The sequence below is a fragment of the Onychomys torridus genome, chromosome 4, assembly GCF_903995425.1.
Source record: "Onychomys torridus chromosome 4, mOncTor1.1, whole genome shotgun sequence".
NCBI lineage: Eukaryota > Metazoa > Chordata > Mammalia > Rodentia > Cricetidae > Onychomys > Onychomys torridus.
Window position 1 is genome coordinate 3,122,214 of NC_050446.1, and position 19,377 is coordinate 3,141,590.

At 52.5% G+C, this 19,377-nt stretch overlaps 1 protein-coding gene across 11 annotated transcripts in view; it reads right to left on the reverse strand.

Moving 5' to 3' along the window:
• The window catches only part of LOC118582622 (DAB2 interacting protein), a 179,765-nt gene that overhangs the window by 63,724 nt on the left and 96,664 nt on the right, over window positions 1–19,377 (reverse strand). For all 11 annotated transcript variants that reach the window (XM_036185639.1, XM_036185636.1, XM_036185631.1 and 8 more), the window contains one exon: window positions 6,526–6,665. In XM_036185639.1, coding sequence (XP_036041532.1) covers window positions 6,526–6,665 — 140 coding nt within the window. The remainder of the gene's footprint in view (window positions 1–6,525; window positions 6,666–19,377) is intronic.

Sequence of the window (19,377 nt, forward strand, 5' to 3'; positions counted from 1 at the left end):
GTGTGGCTTGCCCACAGTGCTCAAAGACCAGATGAGCATAGTCTCACCTTACTCATGGACCAGACTCCACACAAGCACTGGAGGGGTCTGAGGGCAAGGAGCTGAGCCCTTGGTGGGGCTTGACCATGGCAGTTATCTAGGCTCTGCTTGGGCTAAGGGACAGTACCCCTTGCATGGAGTGAGCAGGAAATGGGCCAGTTTCAAGGAAGAAAGAGCAGGCCTTAGGCATGTCACCTGGATCTCTGAGGATGGGCAGCTTCGGTTCAATCCAGACCTGCTGCCCACATCCACTCACAAAGCTCCTACAGGACTGGATGCTTTTTCATGGTCCTCCTTCCAGACAGACAGACTCATGGACAACAGAAATGTACAACCATCAGAGCTTCTCTGGGAAGGGGCACTTTGTTCTTCACAGTCTCAGGGCTGCCAAACACAGGCTGTTCCCGTGGAAGGCAACAGCCAGTCAGGGGGGCCCGTGGTTTGCCTTCACAGTCTCTATGACCTCTAGTTTGCTTCTGTGGTCTTCAGAAATAGCCGTTAATTAGAGCCCAGTAATTAACTTTCTGGCTCAAATAATATTTTGCAAAGGAATTCCATTAAAGAGTCTATTTGCATATCCTCTGATTATGGGACCTGGAAATAGGCAAGGCTGCTTGGGGAGAGTCCCACGGTACCCCGAGGCCGGCTGTCCCTAGGACCTGGGTCAACTTAGCATGTGAGGTTGAGAGGGGAGTTCAACGGCTGCTGCTGGTAAGTTATCCCCAGAAGTTAGGCAGCTTGTTCACAAACAGGACAAAAGGCGATGCACACATGAAGAAGATACGTAATAATACAGCAGTCAGCACTTACTGAGTACTCAGTTTGAATCATCTGCCTATATTTGACCTACAGAAATTCTAAAACTTCATATGGTCTAATCCAACAGGATGCCAAACTGGTCTGTTGCAAATGTTTTATATACACGCTTATTCAAAATACACAGATATATAGAAAAATATTACATGTCACACACATACAACTTTCCAAGGACAGATGCATAATTATATATATAAATATATAAAAAATATATAAAAAGTATGCAAATGTATGTGTGCTTGTCCAAAGGTAGGCTTACCTAGCCTCTGAAACTTCAGCTGGGCAGCTTGGGGCTGATCACTAGCTAATTTCCACCATTCCTAACCATATTATCCAGCTCAGATATCTATAAGGTCCACAGGGGAGCCGCAGATATAAAAGGCAGGCAATAAAAATGAGGAAGCAAAAACAAATTGGCTGCTCCATGCAGCCAGGTTGTGTCTGTGGCCTCCCTCTCCTCTGGAGCTGAAGCTCTGGCTGGGCTTGCCCATGCTCGGGCCTCAAGCGAAGTGCTGAATAGGGAGGCAGTCTGACTACAAAAGGCCTGGCTGTTATGTGGCCTCAGTTTTCCTGGACCTTTCAGCCCTTCTCTGCCTGCCTACCCTGTGAAAGACAGATGCCCTCTCCAAGTACCGTGTGAATATAAGCTTCCTTGTAATGATTATTGTTCGAGAATTAAATCTGAATCCCATCTGGAGGGAGGGGGAGGAGAGAGGGAAAGAGATGAGTGAGAGAGCCCGCAAGCCTTCCTCCACAGGAATTAGTGAATTTCTCCTTAGAGCCATGCAACATGTAGGGCCACCCACACAAGGCCTCCCGGTGCTGAGGAAGACAAGACAGGGCAACTACAAGTCTGCCAAGGGCTCTGTCAGGAAGTTCAGAACACCAGGATGCAATGAGTCTGGAGGAGCAGCACCGCTGGCACCGCTGGCACCGCTGGCCGCTTGACTCAGGAGAGCAGTCCATACTCAACCACTAACAAACCAATTAATACAAATGAAGAAATGTCATTTTTCTGTCTTTCCAAAATGAAAGAGACCATCTCAACGACAGACAGCTCATCCCTTAGAGATGTGAAGACAAACCAACAGATCGTCATTCTCAAAACTCACCGGCAGAGAATAAACCATTATAGATTTTTGATATGCTTTTTTTTTTGGTCAAAAACTTCAAACTTCATGTTCTTTCACTTAGTAATTCTATTTCTAAGACACTATCCTATTAGAAAATAAGAAATGTAGACCAAAAAAGTGAACACACAAGGATTTAAATTAATAAAGAAAAAGTAAAGCTAAATGCTAAATGATTTAAAATAAGGATGGCTCAGAAGGAGCTGGAACAACAGACATTTAAAACAGATTTGTAAACCACACAGGAAAGCTCTGCACTCCAGGGGTGGACAGGAAGAAGGGTCTTTTCCCAGGCCTCTCGCTCTGCTTTGTTCAAGGTTAACAGCGACTTCCACCAGGACTCAATTCTTCTTACATCTGTGAGCTCTCTAGAATTATGGAACGATACCACACGACTGGTTGTTGGTCCCAGCCTAGAGATGGGAATGCCGAGGCCTACCACACAAAATGGCTTCCTCCTACTGATACCACCTAATACTTCAAATCCTACAGTTAGGCTACGTTCTTTCACATATTATGCTTCATTTAATCAAATTTTAGAAACATTTAAGAAGTGTATGAGACCCAGTATTAAATGCTAAGGAAACAGCATGGAATAAGATCAAATACTTGTGAATAAATACTAAATGTATCAATACCAGTATCTCCATCATAATTTACATTGTGTCCACTTTATAGATGTATAAGCTGAGGCTCTCAAAACCTAAGTGACTTGCTCCAGGAATGGCTTCAAAACCAAAGCTCACATTATACCTAGCAACTGTCCGAACTGCATCTTGCAGTTCCTATACTTCAGACCAGTCCCAAGGGGAAGTGAGCAAGGGCCTGATGTCCCATTCCCTGTGCAGAGCAGGGCCCAATGTCCCAATCCCTGTGCAGAGCAGGGCCCAATGTCCCAATCCCTGTGCAGAGCAGGGCAGGAGCCAGCACACAACGTTCCACTTTCTGTTCTTCACCCAGCTTCCTGTCTCCTCCCTAAGGGTTACTTCAGTCCTGGAGACAGAACTCCTATCTGCCTACTGGGGGCCAGGTTCCTGTAACAACCCCACCCCCAACTCCTCAGTCCTGGAGACAGACCCATATCTGCCTACTCAGGGCCAGATGAGTAGGAACAACCCCACCTCCAACTTCCAATTATCTCTCCTCCCTGGTTCTATACACCTGAGTAACTCTCAGACGTGGAAACAGACTTCCACACATTCACTGGAAGGAACAGTGCAGCCTAACTCCACACACACCAACCTTGCCTAGCTGCACCTGACCTCCTGCATTTCCAAGTGTCACACCAGGCCAACTGTTAAGAACAAGAGGGTACTGCCACTTCCAGAGTACACGTAGAGTCAGAGGGGACTCTCTCCCAACACGTAGAGGGCCAGAGTCACCTAGAAATGGTATCAGGAGAAATAAAGAGAAGGATGTCAGCTGACTGACCTCCTAGCTCAGTGACTTGGTTCTGGGAAGGCTTATCCACCAAATCCTCTATTGCCTTTACCAATATTAAAACCCCTGCAAGTGAATCGGCAACACATGTCCAGCCTGCACAAGGGAAGTGCTTCTGCTAGCGCTCACCTGGAGAGCGCTGGCCAGCACCCATTTCTGCTATCCAGGAGAAATGACTGCCTGCCCCTGATGCTTACCACCAAAGCCTCCAAAGGAGAAAGGAGTGTCTAAGAAGCCCAGAGATCAGGGACCAGTAGGGGACCTCCCCCTGAAGCCATTTTCAGCAGAATAAGTACAAGGCTCAAACCTGTTCTGTAGCCCTTGAGCCTCCAAGTCCCCTCTGCTGGCCTGACCCAAGCCTCACAAGCAAATAGCAGCAGCCCACACCTAGGGCAGACTTCTTTCTCAAGAATCCCAAAGATTCCAGCACAGAACCACCTGGTTTTCCAGCCTCTGGATGGAGAATTCCAGAACAACAACAACAACAAAAAGATCTCCCCAACACAGCAGTCTGCAGAGCACACAGACAGCAACATGCAACAATGCCTCTTTAGCAGCCTTACAAACCAGACAGATTCACCCACACTTAGACTCAAGAGACTGACCCAGATAGCCCTAAACCTCTGGGAGGGCCTCTGGGATCAGGACTCTCACACACCACCCTGGAAGCCTCTACTCCCCTTCCCGGGAGTCCTTGTCCCCCATCCACTCACTGCTTACTGTCTCTGGAGTTACCCCAGCCCCGGAGAAAGGCAGGGCAGTCAGTGGGGTGCCACGGAGAGGGGATGCAATCTCTCCATTCCACCCCACTCGGGCAGCACAACACCCACAGAATGAAGAGGTACTTCTCCACTGACCCAGGTCTGACCATGACACGAGGTGGTGGGAGTAGATTTACCACAGTTAGTTATTCACTGACCAAGATGACTCCAGGACTGCCCCAGAGAAACATCTGCCACTTCACCCAGCACCATCCAGCAGACCTATTCCTAAACAAAGCAACAAACTGGGATCCCAGCCCTGGCAAAGCCCATTTCAGCTTCTAGACTGATTAGGAGTCCAAACCCAGTTACCCTGACTGTTCCTGGGAAACCTGGGTTCCTTTCCGGTACCAGTCACACCACTAGGCCAGATTTTGTTTATGGAAATTAAAAAGACAATTCCGTGCCGCTGCCAGTGACATTCAGCTCCTCTTGCTGTGGTTTACATTTCCAGAAATGGACTTGTAGTGTCACCCTCAAACCTGACTCTGCCTACCCCCTCCCGCCGCATATAACAAGGCTAACCTGAGACCAGGCTGAACAGGATGTATCTCAGGTCATCTTAGCTGAGCCTGGACCTCTGGCTACAGTTGCCAGCCAGGCGCTTGCTGGCCTTTTGGTGCCGGCTTCCCAGGGTGGGAGGTAAACACCACATGTGTGCTTCCTGCTCTCAAGAGGGCGGACACACTGAGAGACCGCGCTGCTGTCTCCCCTGCTCCCTGACAACCACCACACGAACGCACACAAAACCAGGTACGTACACAAGCCCTCGCATGTGAGAACAGAGGGTCCGGACCCCTGCCAGGGAAAGCGCAGAGAAGGGCATGTTCTTGGGGGAGACAGCCAGAGGTGGGGGCCGTGGAGAGATGAAGGCAGCAAACCGGGTGGCCTGCCGCCCAGACAGACAATAATAACGAAGATGGGAATGGAGATTTTCAAAGACGCAGTGGCTGCACCCAGCACTGAGCTCTGACCTGGCTGCATCTTCCTGCCAGGGAACGCCTGGTCCCCTGGGGCACCATAGCCATCAGTGAAAGGCCGGGGGTCCTGCTTTGGGCTGGGCTTGGCAGCTGGGGCAGGAAGCCAGGTGCGGACAGTGGTGGGGATGCACTGGAAAGCCGCTCTGGGCTGAGGGACAAGGAAGGTCTAGCGGTTCTAATTGGGATGTGGGAGGGGTACTCTGAGAAGACACTAGCTGTCACTAATCGTCACTCCACCTTGGGCAAGAGTTAGGATAACTTGGGCTCCTTTGCTTGCTAAAACCAAGGAGGAAAGGAGAGACATTACCATTCTACCTGTGCCTTCCACACAAAAAGTGCCAACACGCCAATGGTAAAACAGACAACAAACCGGGAAGAAGATGCCAGTAGCCTAAGACATTGGGGCTGAATACTGAAAAGGTTTCTTAGAGCCTACTGGCTCCTTCACCTCCATGACACGTTCTAACTGGCACAGGAATCCATCACCGTGCCTGTGCCTAAGTGGAAAGGTGCCTGTGGCTAACACGACTCAAGGAGAAGAATCCAGAGGCTGTGCCCGCCCAGTGCCCCCGCACGGACAGGATGGCTTGTCCTTGCGAGCTGAAGCCTGCACATTGCCAGTGACTCCAAAGCAGGCTCAACAACCTCCTCCTCGCTCCTCTGCCCCACAAGCCACCTCCCCCTGGAATTTCCACACCTGCTCCTGGCTTATCCAGAAGGAAGCAGGGAATAGGAGACATCCCTGGGAGCGGGAGGTAAAGGAGGGGAGCAGCTGCCCAGACTGGAGAGGGGGAAGGCCCATCTTCCCAGGTCTCAGGTTATGCCCATCAACCTAGCGCCTGGGCACTGGCCGCTCTGCTCGCCCCAGCCCCCAGCGGAGCACGTGCCCTACTTAGCGCAGATGTGCCCCCTAAGCAGCCCAGCCCCCTGCTCCTCCCCTCCAGATGTTCACCCTTTTCCGCGCCACAAGCGCTGCCTGGTCTGGGCAAGATCCAGCCGAAAACGCCTTTTGTATCGGACACCGAGGGACTCGGCAGGCCGGGGGATGGGTCCTGAGGGTGGAGGAGCCACTTCCGTCCCTACCTCCAGGCACTGCACGCCCGGGAAACAATGCCCACCTCGGCTAGATGAAGCAGGACCCCTCATGCCCCAGAGGGCACTTGCCGCCCGGCCTCACCCCAGACCTCCAGCAGCCGGTGGGGGCAGCAAAGGGTACAGCCCTGGTCCCATGGCCCGACGGGGACCCCGATCCCGGAGTTCCCGGGGGCCGGCGAGGCGTCCCTCCCTCGGGAGCATGCTCTGCCCGGCTCTGGCTTTGTCCCCGCGCCCTCGGGGCACACCGGGCGACGGCGGGCTCACCTCTCATTGTCCGCGGCGGCGGTGGCGGCGGCTGCGCTCCGGAACCCCGGCAGGATGTGGCGGAAGCTGTGGTTGCGGTCCAGCTTGGGCTGGCTCTTGGTGCGCTTGATGGAGCCCTTGAGGCGGCGGCTGAGGAAGCCCTGCGCGCGGGGCGACAAGAGGGGGAAGGGGAGGCGGGGTTAGCGCGGCGGCGGCGGGCCGGGACCCGCACCCTCGCGGCCCACGGCGGGCCGGGCTCGGCCCCAGCAGCTCGCGGCCCGCGCCGCCGCCCGCCCGCCCGCCGACCGAGCGCCGACGGCCCGGCCCGCGCAGCGCGGCCCAGCCCACCCCGCGCCGCCCGCCCGCCGGCCGGCCCAGCCCGCCACGTCGCCCCCGCCCCTAAGCCGCCGTTGCCATGGCGACGCTGAGCCGAGTGCCTCCGACTGTGGCCGAGGATGCCCGAGCCCCCCACCCCCACCCCCACCCCCTGGTGCCAAGAGGGCGGGTGGGGGGCGGGGGCAGGGCTTCGAGGGGCGGGGACCTGGGGGTCTCGCGCCACCAGCTGCCCCTCATCTCCCAGCCTTCCTTCACAACCAGACCACACCCCCAACCTCCCAGTGGGATTCCACACACTCCGCCCCGTCCGTCCGGGACTCACAGGAGCGCAGCACAGATGAAGGAAGCTAAGGCTGGGAGAGCAGGCCCTCCAGGCGACCACAGCTTAGTAGCAGTACTCGGGCCATCTAGACCCCTAAGGTAGGCAGACAGTGGCTGGATGTCAGGATGGAGGCTGAAACCCCTCGACCCCAGCAAATCTCCATGGGTACATTATCCCCCAGTGCACCCCTTAGGGAGGAGCCCGAGGTGTTGAAGGGTTTGCTGAGTATCCTCAGTTTTGGGACTCCGGACTCAAACCACTTCCCCCAACTAACCCCCCCCCGGGGGGGGGGCGCTTCTGGACTAATGAAGAAGAAGCAGGGAAGGAGGCAAGCATCAGTCAGTATATGCAGGTTGGACCAGAGCTCCACGGGCAGATGAGATGTGGGGCCCAAGAGGCCACAGCTGGGTCTTACTGAGTGAGCTGGCTAGTTTTAGGTCAGTTTGACATAGGCTAGAGTCATTTCAGAGGAGGGAACCCCAACTGAGAGAATGCCTCCATAAGATCGAGTTGTAGGGCATTTTTCTTATTTAATGATTGATGTGGAAGGGCCCTGCCCATGGTAGGTGGTGCCATCCTGGACTGGCGGTCCTGGGTTCTGTAAGAAAGCAGGCTGAGTTAAGCCGTGGGGAACAAGCCAGCAAGCAGCACCCCTCCATGGCCTCTGTGTCAGCTCCTGCCTCCAGGTTCCTGCCCTGTTTGAGTTCCTGTCCTGACCTCCTCCGTGGATGGACTAAGATATGAAAGGATAAACTGAATGAACCCTTTCCTCCCCAAGTTCCTTTGGTCATGGTTTTTCATCGTGGCATTAAAAACTGTAAGACACTGGGCTTGGAACCTGCAAGCACTTTGAGGGAGAAGAGCTGAGAACTAGAGCTCCCTGAAGAGGGCTTGTCTGGGAGGGGTGCTGGGCCCCACCCACTCAGCCTGGATTCTGGGTGATCTAAGGACAGAAGTGAAGGGATGTTAACTACTTTGAAGTCAGTGCTGTCAATGTGATCTGAACGTCACACTTCATCCATCACAGGAGAACTGGTGTGTCTGACAGCTCTCTGACTCCAGAGGGTCGGGTGGACATCTGCTGCAGCCTCACCCCCCAAGACATGACAAGCTCAAAAAATGGGCTGAATAAATCCTTTTGTGTCACCAGCACACACAGAAAACACCAGAAAAAACTTGTCTGCAAGTGAAGAAGCCTTGCTCAGAGATGAGGTGTCTCGCCCAAGGACACCCAGCTCCAGGGGCTAATGGCAGAGATGTTCCCACAGGACATCCCCTCTTTTGCAATTCCTCAAGCTATCCCTCACCTTGCCCTTTTCCCTCTTCATTTTCTTCCTCCTCAACCTCTCCTATGCATAACAGACCTCTTCTGTTGGCATCTGTTGGCATTCCACATCCTCCTAGGTCAACTAAAATACCACTTCACCCAAAGCTTTCCTAGGTAGTAATGTCCAAATACATCTGACCCCTGTAGCCTACAAGACCTGCCCAGGTATTCAAATACACTGCAGCTCAGTAGGTACTCTTGGCTTACAGGTAAGTTGGAGGGACCCTCCTCCAGAGATATAATTCACAGGCAAGGCATTGCACACTAGGGGAGCTCAAAGCTCCTGGGAGACCTGCACCTCCATGCAAACGGGCTCTCCCATCCTCAGCCCCACCTGGCTGACCTGTGTGGCTTCCCTCACAGGCACCAAGTTGAGGAGTCTCCCCAGCACACTTGGACTTTTTCTTGGTTTTCATTTTCTGCACTGATGAAGATTTCACAATTGTTACAATCTTGGGGTTCAAAGAACCACAAAGCCCATCTTACAATTTATGGAGCCCATTCTCTAATAATATTGTCAGTTTGATCCTATGTCTGAGTTAAAAAAAATAAAATAAAAGTAGTCTCCCCTCTATGAGAGTAGGTTGGACTCTTGCAACTTTCCCACTTCTCATAAGGCTCAAAGGCCAGTTGACGGGACGGTAATGCTACCTATTTCCTCTCCAAGCCAGCAATGACCTTGGGGACCAGTACTCCAAAAGCCTGCTACACAAGACACTGGGAACACAACAGCCGCTATAACGTGAGCACTGTCTACACTTCCAAGAGGCCCAGAAGCTCAGATCACACAGGTTCTTCAGGGAACCTTGAGGACTCTTGTTAATCCCCACTCTTCCACAACCTGCCCTACAGACCCAGGTCCTGGTTCTGCAGCCATCCTGGAAGGAGACCCATAGCCAACAAGCGGTTACTGAAGGTGATGAAGGTCCAGAGAGGTGAAGGGGCTTTCCCAAGATCATGCAGCAAGGTTCATCAAAGGCCCCAAGCTGCACTCCTTCAATCTGCCCAGATTCACAGGGTTGGAGGGTCAGGTGGTTCGGCCCCTGCCCTGGATGAAAGGAGACAAGCCTTTTCTTTTATCCCTTCATGGGGTCAGCTAGAGCCAGAACACATGAAGAGTGGCTGGTTGGTCTTCAAGCCAGAAGGTCATGCTAGGCCAAGTCAAAGGACCGGGAGGTAGCTCAGTGGTAGAGTGCTTGCGTGGCATGCATCAGGTTCAGAGTTTGGAGCCGCACTGAGGAAAAAACAAAGACCAAGCCAACCCTTAACTGACCTGATGGAGCACACCTTTGATCTGGGCACTCCAGAGGCAGAGGCAGGCAGAGATCTTTGTAAGTTCCAGGCAAGCCATGCCTATGCAGTGAGACCTTGACTCAAAAAAACAAACAGTTCTTTCTTTCAGTAAAACAGAGAACAGAGTTTCTGTCACCCACTTTGGGGATGTCTTGGAGCACACTGACTGAGAGGTCCAAGGAGGCATGTAAGCCTCAAACCCAGCTATAGTAGGCCCCAGGCTGTCCCTGGTGGGCAAGGCCTGTCACCTCACTGTGAAATTAGTTGGGGAGGATTAAACAGGACACATAAAGCTGATTAGAGTTTAGGTTTGGGGTACAGAAAAGAAATGTCCAACAAAAGCCAAATTTATTCTCATAAGGAACCCACTCAAATACAAAGGTTTTATAAAAACTTGCCATTTATAATAGCATATGCCAAGGCTAGCTCATCTGTGAGGGCTAGGCATGCTTTCAATAATCACTCCATAATCACTCTTTTGCCTGCCCCCACAGTCACCCCACAGTCATCCCTCCACAATCACCCCCACAGTCATCCCCCCAAAGTCTGCTTTGTCACATGTCCTTTAAGAGACTATCTCCCCACACACACAGGATCTGGCCTTGCCTATCAACCCCTAGGGCACCTCAAACTTTGCATGGTGCATGGGTTCAAATCTCTTTGTTCATTTGTTTTTTGGAAATGGTCTCAGCATGCAGCTCAGGCTGGCCCCAAACTCACGATCTTCCTACCACAGCCTCCTGAGTGCTAGGATAATAGGGGTAGCACCATCACACTTGGCTTCCTAGGATCAAACCTTATTTTGGGAGGAAGAGGCTGGCCTCAAAACTCCTAAGCCTTCTGTCTCCTTCCATGTACTGAGATTACAGCATGCAACACCATGTCTGGTCTGGGTTCAAATCCTAATTCAGGTAACCTCTGTAAAAATTACCGGCCCTTTCTGAACCTCAGTATCCAATCTGTACAACAGGGTAATGATGGAACCTACTTTATGGCATTACAGAAAGGATTATGGTCAGATACTACCAGAAAATCAACAAGTATTTAAGCAACCACATGAAGTAGCATTGCTATCACCGTTACTAAGAAGGTTCTTTTTGTCCCAAGGTGTGGATGACCGACAGAGGTGGGAGGAGTCTGCAGGCTGACTAGCGGCGGGGATCGAAACGTGAAATGACCCTGCAGGCACAGAGTAAGATCCAGTTTAGAAGTTTCGAACTCTTTTAACTAGTGCTGTCTTCTAAAGCAACCTCAGAGACTCCCCATGTGCACAGTGTGGGGCCATGGGGCTGCTCAGGTGAGGCCTAAGCTTTCATCCAGGGAGCTGAAGTGTAAAACGCAGCAGGCAGCCTGCAGTCACAGGGACAGAGCCTGCTCCACCCCTGTGGGGCACTGGCCTCCATTAACACAGTAGGCAGCTGTGCCAGTATACTGGGCTCAACTAAGGCCAGGGCTTTCATGCAAGGCTGTGTTGCCAGCCCCTGCCTCTGCACCCTCTGTGGATGCCCCCACCCAAAAGAACACAGCCACTCACAGCTGATCCCCACCCTATCACTGGCCAAGACCCAGGACAGACCAGAGTGGAGAACACAGGTGTCTCTGGCTGGAAGGACTCGTCAGACACACCACACACACACCCAGTTGCATCATTCTCTTCTAACATCTGGCCTACCCCTGCTCTCCTCTGGGAGGCTCTCCAGCCGTGCTCAGACCCTTTCAGAATTCCAGACGCATGATTTCTTCATTCACCATTTCAATCAATTCCAAGTGATGATGATGACAATAAATCATGGGTCATCGAGCAAGCTCCTGTCTTACCAAGTTGCTGTGTCCATGAAAGCTCAGAGCACATCTCTCAGCAGGGAGGGTGTCAGCACAGGAGGCTCAGGGCCTCTGCTAAGAGTCCTTGGGAGAAAACAGGCTTCAGTATCAGAACGACAGGTTTTCAGAATGGGAAGTGGAGGCTAGGAGAGATGAAGACACATGCTCAGAGTGGCTAGCTTGTTATGTGGCACAGCTTGGACTCTACCCAGCAGAGTTCTAGAATGTGGGATGAGCAGAGTGGGAACCTCCTTCCTCATATGTGAAACTGACAGCTCAGACCACCCTCTGCACACAGGACTTCAGGTGAATACCTGAAGGCTCAGGGAGGAGTCTTAACCTGTCCTCCCATGCACTGTACTCTGGAGGGTGTACATTCCACACCACCCTGGAAGCCCCTTGTCATCAAGGGCCTCCAACCTGCTATGTATCTCCTACAGTGTGAAGTACTGAGCCCAGACCCAGTAAATAGCAAGTACTCAGTCAAGGGCATGCTCCTTCCCCACCCTCAGCATCTAGTCAGTCATTCCTTCCACCCAGCCCAGCTGTCATCTCCTCCTTTTCCTGCAAACTGACCCTGGGCCACTGCAGATGTGTAAACATCCTGGCATACCTCTGTCTCCCTTTATCTGTCCAACCCATGGCTCTAAGATGGTGCTCACAACGCAGGCAGAACGCCATGGATCTATGCTGGGCAGTACCCAGCTCTACCCATGCCAAATTTAAAAGTCCAAACCCAAACAGGGAATCTTCAGGAAAAGAGGCTGTTTTCACAGATGTCTCCTTCAATACTATTCTAGGGCTCTATCCAAACGCCAAGAACATGTCTAAATAAGCAAACAGGAAAGGCAGGGGAAGATCCCAGCCAGATATTGCCACCTCTCGGCCCCAGGAGAGGAGAGATGCTGGGCACACAGCAGGCTGGGGCAGGAGCTGCAGCAGCCAGAGACCTATTTCCTAGGTGGATGGGTGAAAGCCACAGGCTCCACATGTTATAAGCGAGACACCCAAGGCCCAGAGGGTGGCCAGACTTGTCTAGAATAACCAAGCACAACACCTAGGTCTCCTCTGTTCCTTACAGCTTCAGCACCATGCTTCCAGACTCCCAGGTAGGTGTGTTCCTTTCTCCAGACCTCCTCAGTCTCCCATGGGAAACACAAGGAGCTGGGGTGAGTGGCACGGGTCAATTCTATGAAGTTAAGATCAGTGACCAGCCCGGGTCACCTGGCTCTCCCAGGCTTGGCACTTAGTACCAAAGAATGCTCTGGCTCTGCATGTCCTTCAGATGTGCCGTTCCTCCATCCTCCTCCGCCATCGAAGGTGACTGAAAATGGGGAATGACTCACTAATGAAATGACAGGCATGGTGACAGGTGGAAGAGAAGAGGAATTTAAGCTGGGATCAAAAGCTGGTGCCTTTCAGATGGCCACCCACTTGTGGGCATCTTATGCCCACAGATCACCCTCTGACCCATGCCGGTGTTCCCTTAAACATGAAAGACCTTCACAGTCCACCATTGTCTGCAGAACACATGGTCCACACAAAGGGAACACAGGACCACAGGTCAGTAGGTCCCCAAAACAGGCTGGGACAGTCAAGAATAAACTCTTGCCAAGCAGAGGTGGCGCACACCTTTAATCCCAGCACTTGGGAGGCAGAGACACGCAGATCTCAGTGAGTTCAAGGCCAGCCTGGTCTACAAAGAGAGTTCCAGGACAGACAGTACTATTACATAGAGAAATCCTGTCTTGAAAAAACAAAATAAGGGGTTGGGGATTTAGCTCAGTGGTAGAGCGCTTGCCTAGCAAGCGCAAGGCCCTGGGTTCGATCCTCAGCTCTGGAAAAAAAAAAAAGAAAAGAAAAAAGAAAAATCAAAATAAACAAACTAACTAACTCTTGTCTCAAAATACTGAGCAGCCAAGAATGTGGGCACACTTGTAATCCCAGCACTGAGGAGGCAGAGGCAGGAGGATCATGAGTTGGAGGCCAGCCTGGGCTACAGAATGAGACCCTGTCTCCATCCTGGCCAGAAAACTGCACATCAATGCAGTCTCACATGGAGAACACACAAGGCGGAAACCGTACTGGAACTCAAGGACAGCCATGGCAGCAATGCCCACAGGAAAGGCGAGCAGAACATACATGTCTCTTCAGCACCACCATACTCCCAAAGGCACATACAAGACAGAGTTGAGCTCACAGACACACACATGCTCAGCTGTTAACAGGTGGCCACAAATGACACTGTCACAAATGCTGGTCACACCAGGGAAAGAAGAGAAAGTGACCCTGAAGACCAAGCTTAACCCTACCACCACCATTTCCTCCGGCCCATGTAGGAGGCTTTATTTTGGGGGTGTTTCTGAGCATACCCTGTTTACTCATGCACCCCAAAAGGAGTCCCTCAATGTATGGCTCTCAGGCTTTTGTAAAGAGCAACAAACTCCTGCCCCAAACATGTCTTTCTGTACTAAAATTTAACACACTCAGAAATCCCCACATGGCACCCGCCAAGTCAAATCGGAGCTCTGCCTTCATCTCCCCAAAGAATCTGGAGAGTCGAAGACAACAGGCTTCAGGAGCCAGGCTGCCTAAGCCAGTGGCAGGATGTCCTCAGCCGCTTCCCTGCTGTGAAGGGGGCAGAAACAGCTACAGAAATACAGTGTTTGTGAGGACACCGTGCGTGCCGTGCGTGGTGTGGGAAGAGCTCAGCCCACTGCAGCTCAGGGCTCTGGCTCCACTTTTCCTCTCTTGCTTATATTGCTCCCTCTGACCAGCAAAGACTCCAAAAGGACCGTCTGAAATGGAAGTCCCCTTCTCCTGGAGGACCCAGATCCTCCTTTAGGCCCCTCCTCCCAGGCTGGAGGGGCCTAAATGCCCTCAGTCTTGGTCAGGTCCCTCTGTGGACATTTCCAATACAAATGAATGTGTTTAATACCTCCCAGCCATACTGGGCCGTAAAACCCCAGAGCAGGGGCCGCAAGCCTGGCGGATATTCACTAAATATTTCCTGAGTGGATTTATATCTACGATGCAAAAAGAAGACTTTTTAAAGAATCCCGCTTAGGAGTAAAGCTGGTGGGTTTACCAAAGGAGGCAGCTTTTTAGAAACACTGATGATGGGCCAGCAGGTGGGTCTACCAAGAGATGCAGGGCAGGGCAACCACAGAGGGCAATGAAGGTAGACTCTGTGCTCAGAACAGCAGTGAGTGTGACTGCTTCTGGAGACCCCTGCCACTGCTGCAGGGCACCCTGGCCTCCAAGTTCACACCACCACCCCAGCCTGGGCTCATGGCACATGAGAAACCCTGGAGAAGACAGGAGAAGAGGGCAGAGTGAGTCAGGAGGGGAAGGCTACGTGAGCATGGCCCTCTAACACTTCCCCCAGGCCTGAACAGACATCTATACGCAGAAATCAGACATGCAGTCCTCAGGTCTCAACCACAGATGTGACAACAGGAAGCAGCCAGGGAGTGACTGACCATCCCGCCCCAGGCCTGTGGACCCTGCCTTAGCGTAAACTGGCTCAGAAGCCTGAAGGCCACCATGTTCTAGGCCAGTGGCTCTCAACTTCCCTTTAATACAGTTCTTCGTGTTGTGGTGACCCCCAACCATAAAATTGTTTCGTTGCTACTTTATAACTGTAATTTTGTTATGAATCATAATATAAATATCTGTGTTTTCCGATGATCTTAGGCAAGGGTTGGGGGAGGGAGACGGGGATTGTTAGACTCCCAAAGGGGTCACAACCCATTGGTTGAGAACTATTGTTCTAGGCTGGCCTTAGGCTAGCACAGGAAGGGGCTTCCCAAAGCCCCTTCCACTAGGGTGCCTTCCCTTGCATTTGGCCTCCCATCTTTGTACCCTGGCCTCTGGGCTGAGCTCTCATGACCTGCTAGGTCTTCCTAGTGAGTCACACCTTCCCCATCCTGTGTGAGCAAATGCTCTGGCAGAGGATGCCCAACAGAGTGGCCATGGGCCCATCCTCAGCCTCCCTGTTCACCACACAACAGGAGTTGACCCAGCACAGGCACTCACGAGTCTTCCACCAGGCCCTGTACTAGAGCTTTTCATGACTCCCTTGGTCCTCACAACCCATTATGCAGATGGAAAATTTGAGGGTCAGAAAGGGCAAGACTCTTGTACAGGGCCACACAGCCAGGGAGCAGCAGGGCTGAGTTCAGTCTGGGTAGACCACTCCACAACCAACCATGAGGCCCTGAACAAGCACGTTAGCCCCTCTGTGACTCAGCTTCCTTGTTCCTACAATGAAAAGGTTGGTCTAGAAACTAGATCTCTAAACCCTTTGTTTCTTGGGCATGTTCCCCACCACAACAGGAACTGTCTGCTGTGACAACAGATGAAAAGTGCTCTTTTGGAACAGTGGCTAACCCAAAGGATGGATGCTAGGTCAGATGAGGTAGCCTCCCAGACACCTTTACATTTCTACCTAACCCTGGAGCAAGGAGGGAAATGTGCTAACCGATGGGGAACCAGAGAACCCAGGGGGCCTCTGACTTGTGCATCAAGAAAGCCAAACTGAGAGGAGCAGGGGTGGGGGGTGGGTACCCCAAAACTCTTGAGCAGTGGGATTGTTAAATGCCTTTTCACTAGGAAAACAGTCACAGCTGGGCCACTGTCCTTGGGTAATCTGGCAGGTGCAGGTTGTGCTGATCTGGGAGTCCTGGACTCAGAGGAACTGTGAGCAGAGTCTATACCCAGGCAAGGGCTGATGTTCTGCTGGGCTCTGGGGAACTGGGCGACCAGTCAATCTTCCCTCCTGGAGCAAGTAGTCACAGCGGCCTCTGGCAGAGCGGGGGACTCTCAGATTTGAGGAAGTGGCTGCTCCCCACTTCTCCCCATCTAATTAATTTGCTCCCTGCTGCCCCCCAACCCCCACCATTCCACCAGCCCCTAGCAAGTGCCCACAGCAGGCACTGTGGATTCCAAGGAATCAGAAGCCAGTCCTGTCCTTGAGAAGGTCACTGCCAGCTGATGGAAGAGGCACGTGGTGGATCGTTAGTGAGGAGAGAGCAGAGGAAGAAAAGGCAGACGTCTGTCTGCTCAGGAAGACCTTCCAGGGAGGGAGTGGAGGGGGGGGGACAACAAGAACTTCTCAAAGCGAGGGATGGAGGGTGGAAGACCAACCTGCCCCAAGGTGGAGGCTGGCACAGGCCTGTGGGGCTCTGGATGGCCGGATGCCAGGCTGGAGAAATGGATCTACCCACCCGTACGAGAAGGCACCAGGGCAGGGGAGGGACAGTCAGGGTTCCTCTAAGATGTTCTTCAGACAGCCCCACAGGCAACTATTCATCAGCATGTGTAGACTTGTGTAGGAAACAGATATCAGTATGAGCCACCTCTACAGAAGGCCTCCTGGCTCCAGAAACAATTCCTACCCAAGAACTTACATGGAATTATGTATGCAATCCAACCCCAATGGCAGAGGATCACTTTGTATTCACAGCAGGAAATAGTGAGGAAATGGGGCTGGGGGTGTGGCTAAGTTGGTATAATGCTTGCCCAGCATACACAAAGTCCTGAGTTTGATCCCCAGCACTGTCTAAACCAGGCATGAGGATATATGCCTGTCCTCTTAGCACCCAAGAGGTGCAGGAGAAAGATCAACAATCTTAAAAGATGGGGTAGGGGGCTAGGGAGATGCCTATCAGTAAAGTGTATGCCACCCAAGAATGAAGACCTAAGTTCAATCCTAGACATCAAGGAGGAAAAGGAAAAAAAAAAAAAAAGCCAGGCTCAGTGACACATGCTGGAAGAGTCCCCAGGGCTCACCGGCCAGTTAGTGTACACATCAGTGAACTCCAGGCTAACAAGAGACCTGTCTCAGAGAGCAGAGGTGAGGGGAGAGAGGAAGAGAAGCTGAGGAAAGCTCCCAACGTCAACTTCTGGCCTCTACACACACATGTGCACACAAGCAGGGCGCCATGTGCACCTCCATGAGAACACACAAACACAACACACACATGTGCACACAAGCAGGGCACCCATGTGCACATGTGCACCTCCATGAGAACACACAAACACAACACACACATGTGCACACAAGCAGGGCGCCCATGTGCACATGTGCACCTCCATGAGAACACACAAACACAACACACACATGTGCACACAAGCAGGGCACCCATGTGCACATGTGCACCTCCATGAGAACACACAAACACAACACACACATGTGCACACAAGCAGGGCGCCCATGTGCACCTCCATGAGAACACACAAACACAACACACGGAGAAAGAAAATGAGGAGATGAAGACATCTGAGCCTTGCCTCTCTCCAGGCTCCTCAAAGGGCCTCAGGGCTAAAAGGTGGGGTGCAAGACAAAAACTCCCTCCTGGCTGGAGGAGTGTCTGTCTCCACAGACACCTGCTGGCCCAGCTGCTGAGCAGAAGAAAGGTTGTCAGCTCTGACTCTCACTGTGTGATCCCCAAACAACCGCCGCCCTCTGTGAGTTTGAGTCCTCATCTACAAGGAGAATGATGACACTGGCTGGCACACATTGGCCACAGGCGGCCAGCAATGTCCATGAGGCCTTCGGGATGCAGGTGCACGGGGCAAGCAGCTTCGGGGGGCCTTTCCCAACACTCAGTGTAGTCATCTTGGAAAGTGAACTGTGTGTGCCCTCACACACACAGTTTAAGGAGGAAATGAACACAATCTGCAGAGTGCACAGCAGTGGTCTGCCCCAGGGGCCTGCCAAAAACAGGCTTCATGATCCTGTGCCAAATAGTCCATAGAGTCAGCCATGCTGAGCTTGGGCCCAGTAAGGGGCCAAAGTAGTGGAGTCACTAAGAAGACCCAAGGAGCCTATAAACAGTTCAGAATGACAGGGTCCAAGTGTTTAGGAGCCAGCATGGTGACAGTGCCCTAACCCTTCCTGTCAGCTCACACACTAGCCTCTCACCCTGAACCTCTCCTGATGCAAGCCTGTTGTGGCCCCAAACCTTGGCCCTCCAATGACCCCAAAGGACAGCTGTCTGAACAATACAGGCCAAACCAGCTCAGTCATGCACGTGTCCAGTTGCTGCCCTCTGCTGCCCTCAACTGGTGGGAAAATACCCTGCAGACTGGCCAGCTCCGGCCCTCTCTGGCTCCTTAGAACACTAGTTCTGGTACCCCAAGTGTTCTCTGCCTCACCTCCCTCAACCTCCTGGTTCCAGCTGGGCCTCAGAGCTGTCAGGAGGAGGATGCTTTGGGACAGTGTTAAGTAGAAAGATAGGCCCCTCTATCTGGGGCTCTGGGCAAAGTGTGGAAAGGGTATGCCCTGAAACAGCAAGCCTCAGATGGTGGACACTGGCTGAATGCCTACCTGCACGGTTTGGAGCCCTCACAGCTGTCCTGTGTGCAGATGAGGGAAGAGGTCTGGGGATGAGTAGCTTGCCCACAGAGGGGAGCAGCGGCCAAGATTCAAATCTGGTCCCTCCCCAGTGGTCTGTTGGGAGCTATCAGCACTATACCCCTGGAGCGCCTCATGGCGTTCTACCCACCTGCCAGTCACTGAACCCAGCATTCTACCCTGGGCAAGAACACGTGTAAGGAGCCTGTGACACAACCCAGAAATCAGCCGTTCACACCTTAGTAGTTACCAGAGAGGGCCTGGCAGAGAACAGGTATACTCTAGAAGGTTCTAGAGCTGAAATGAAGGGATGGGGGCTTTCCTTGTCCCCTTCCCTCTCCAAGCTGCCCAGGCAGGGCTAGTCCTTCTCAGGACTGAGCAAGCAGACCCCCACAAGGGCACTGAAGCTCAGGG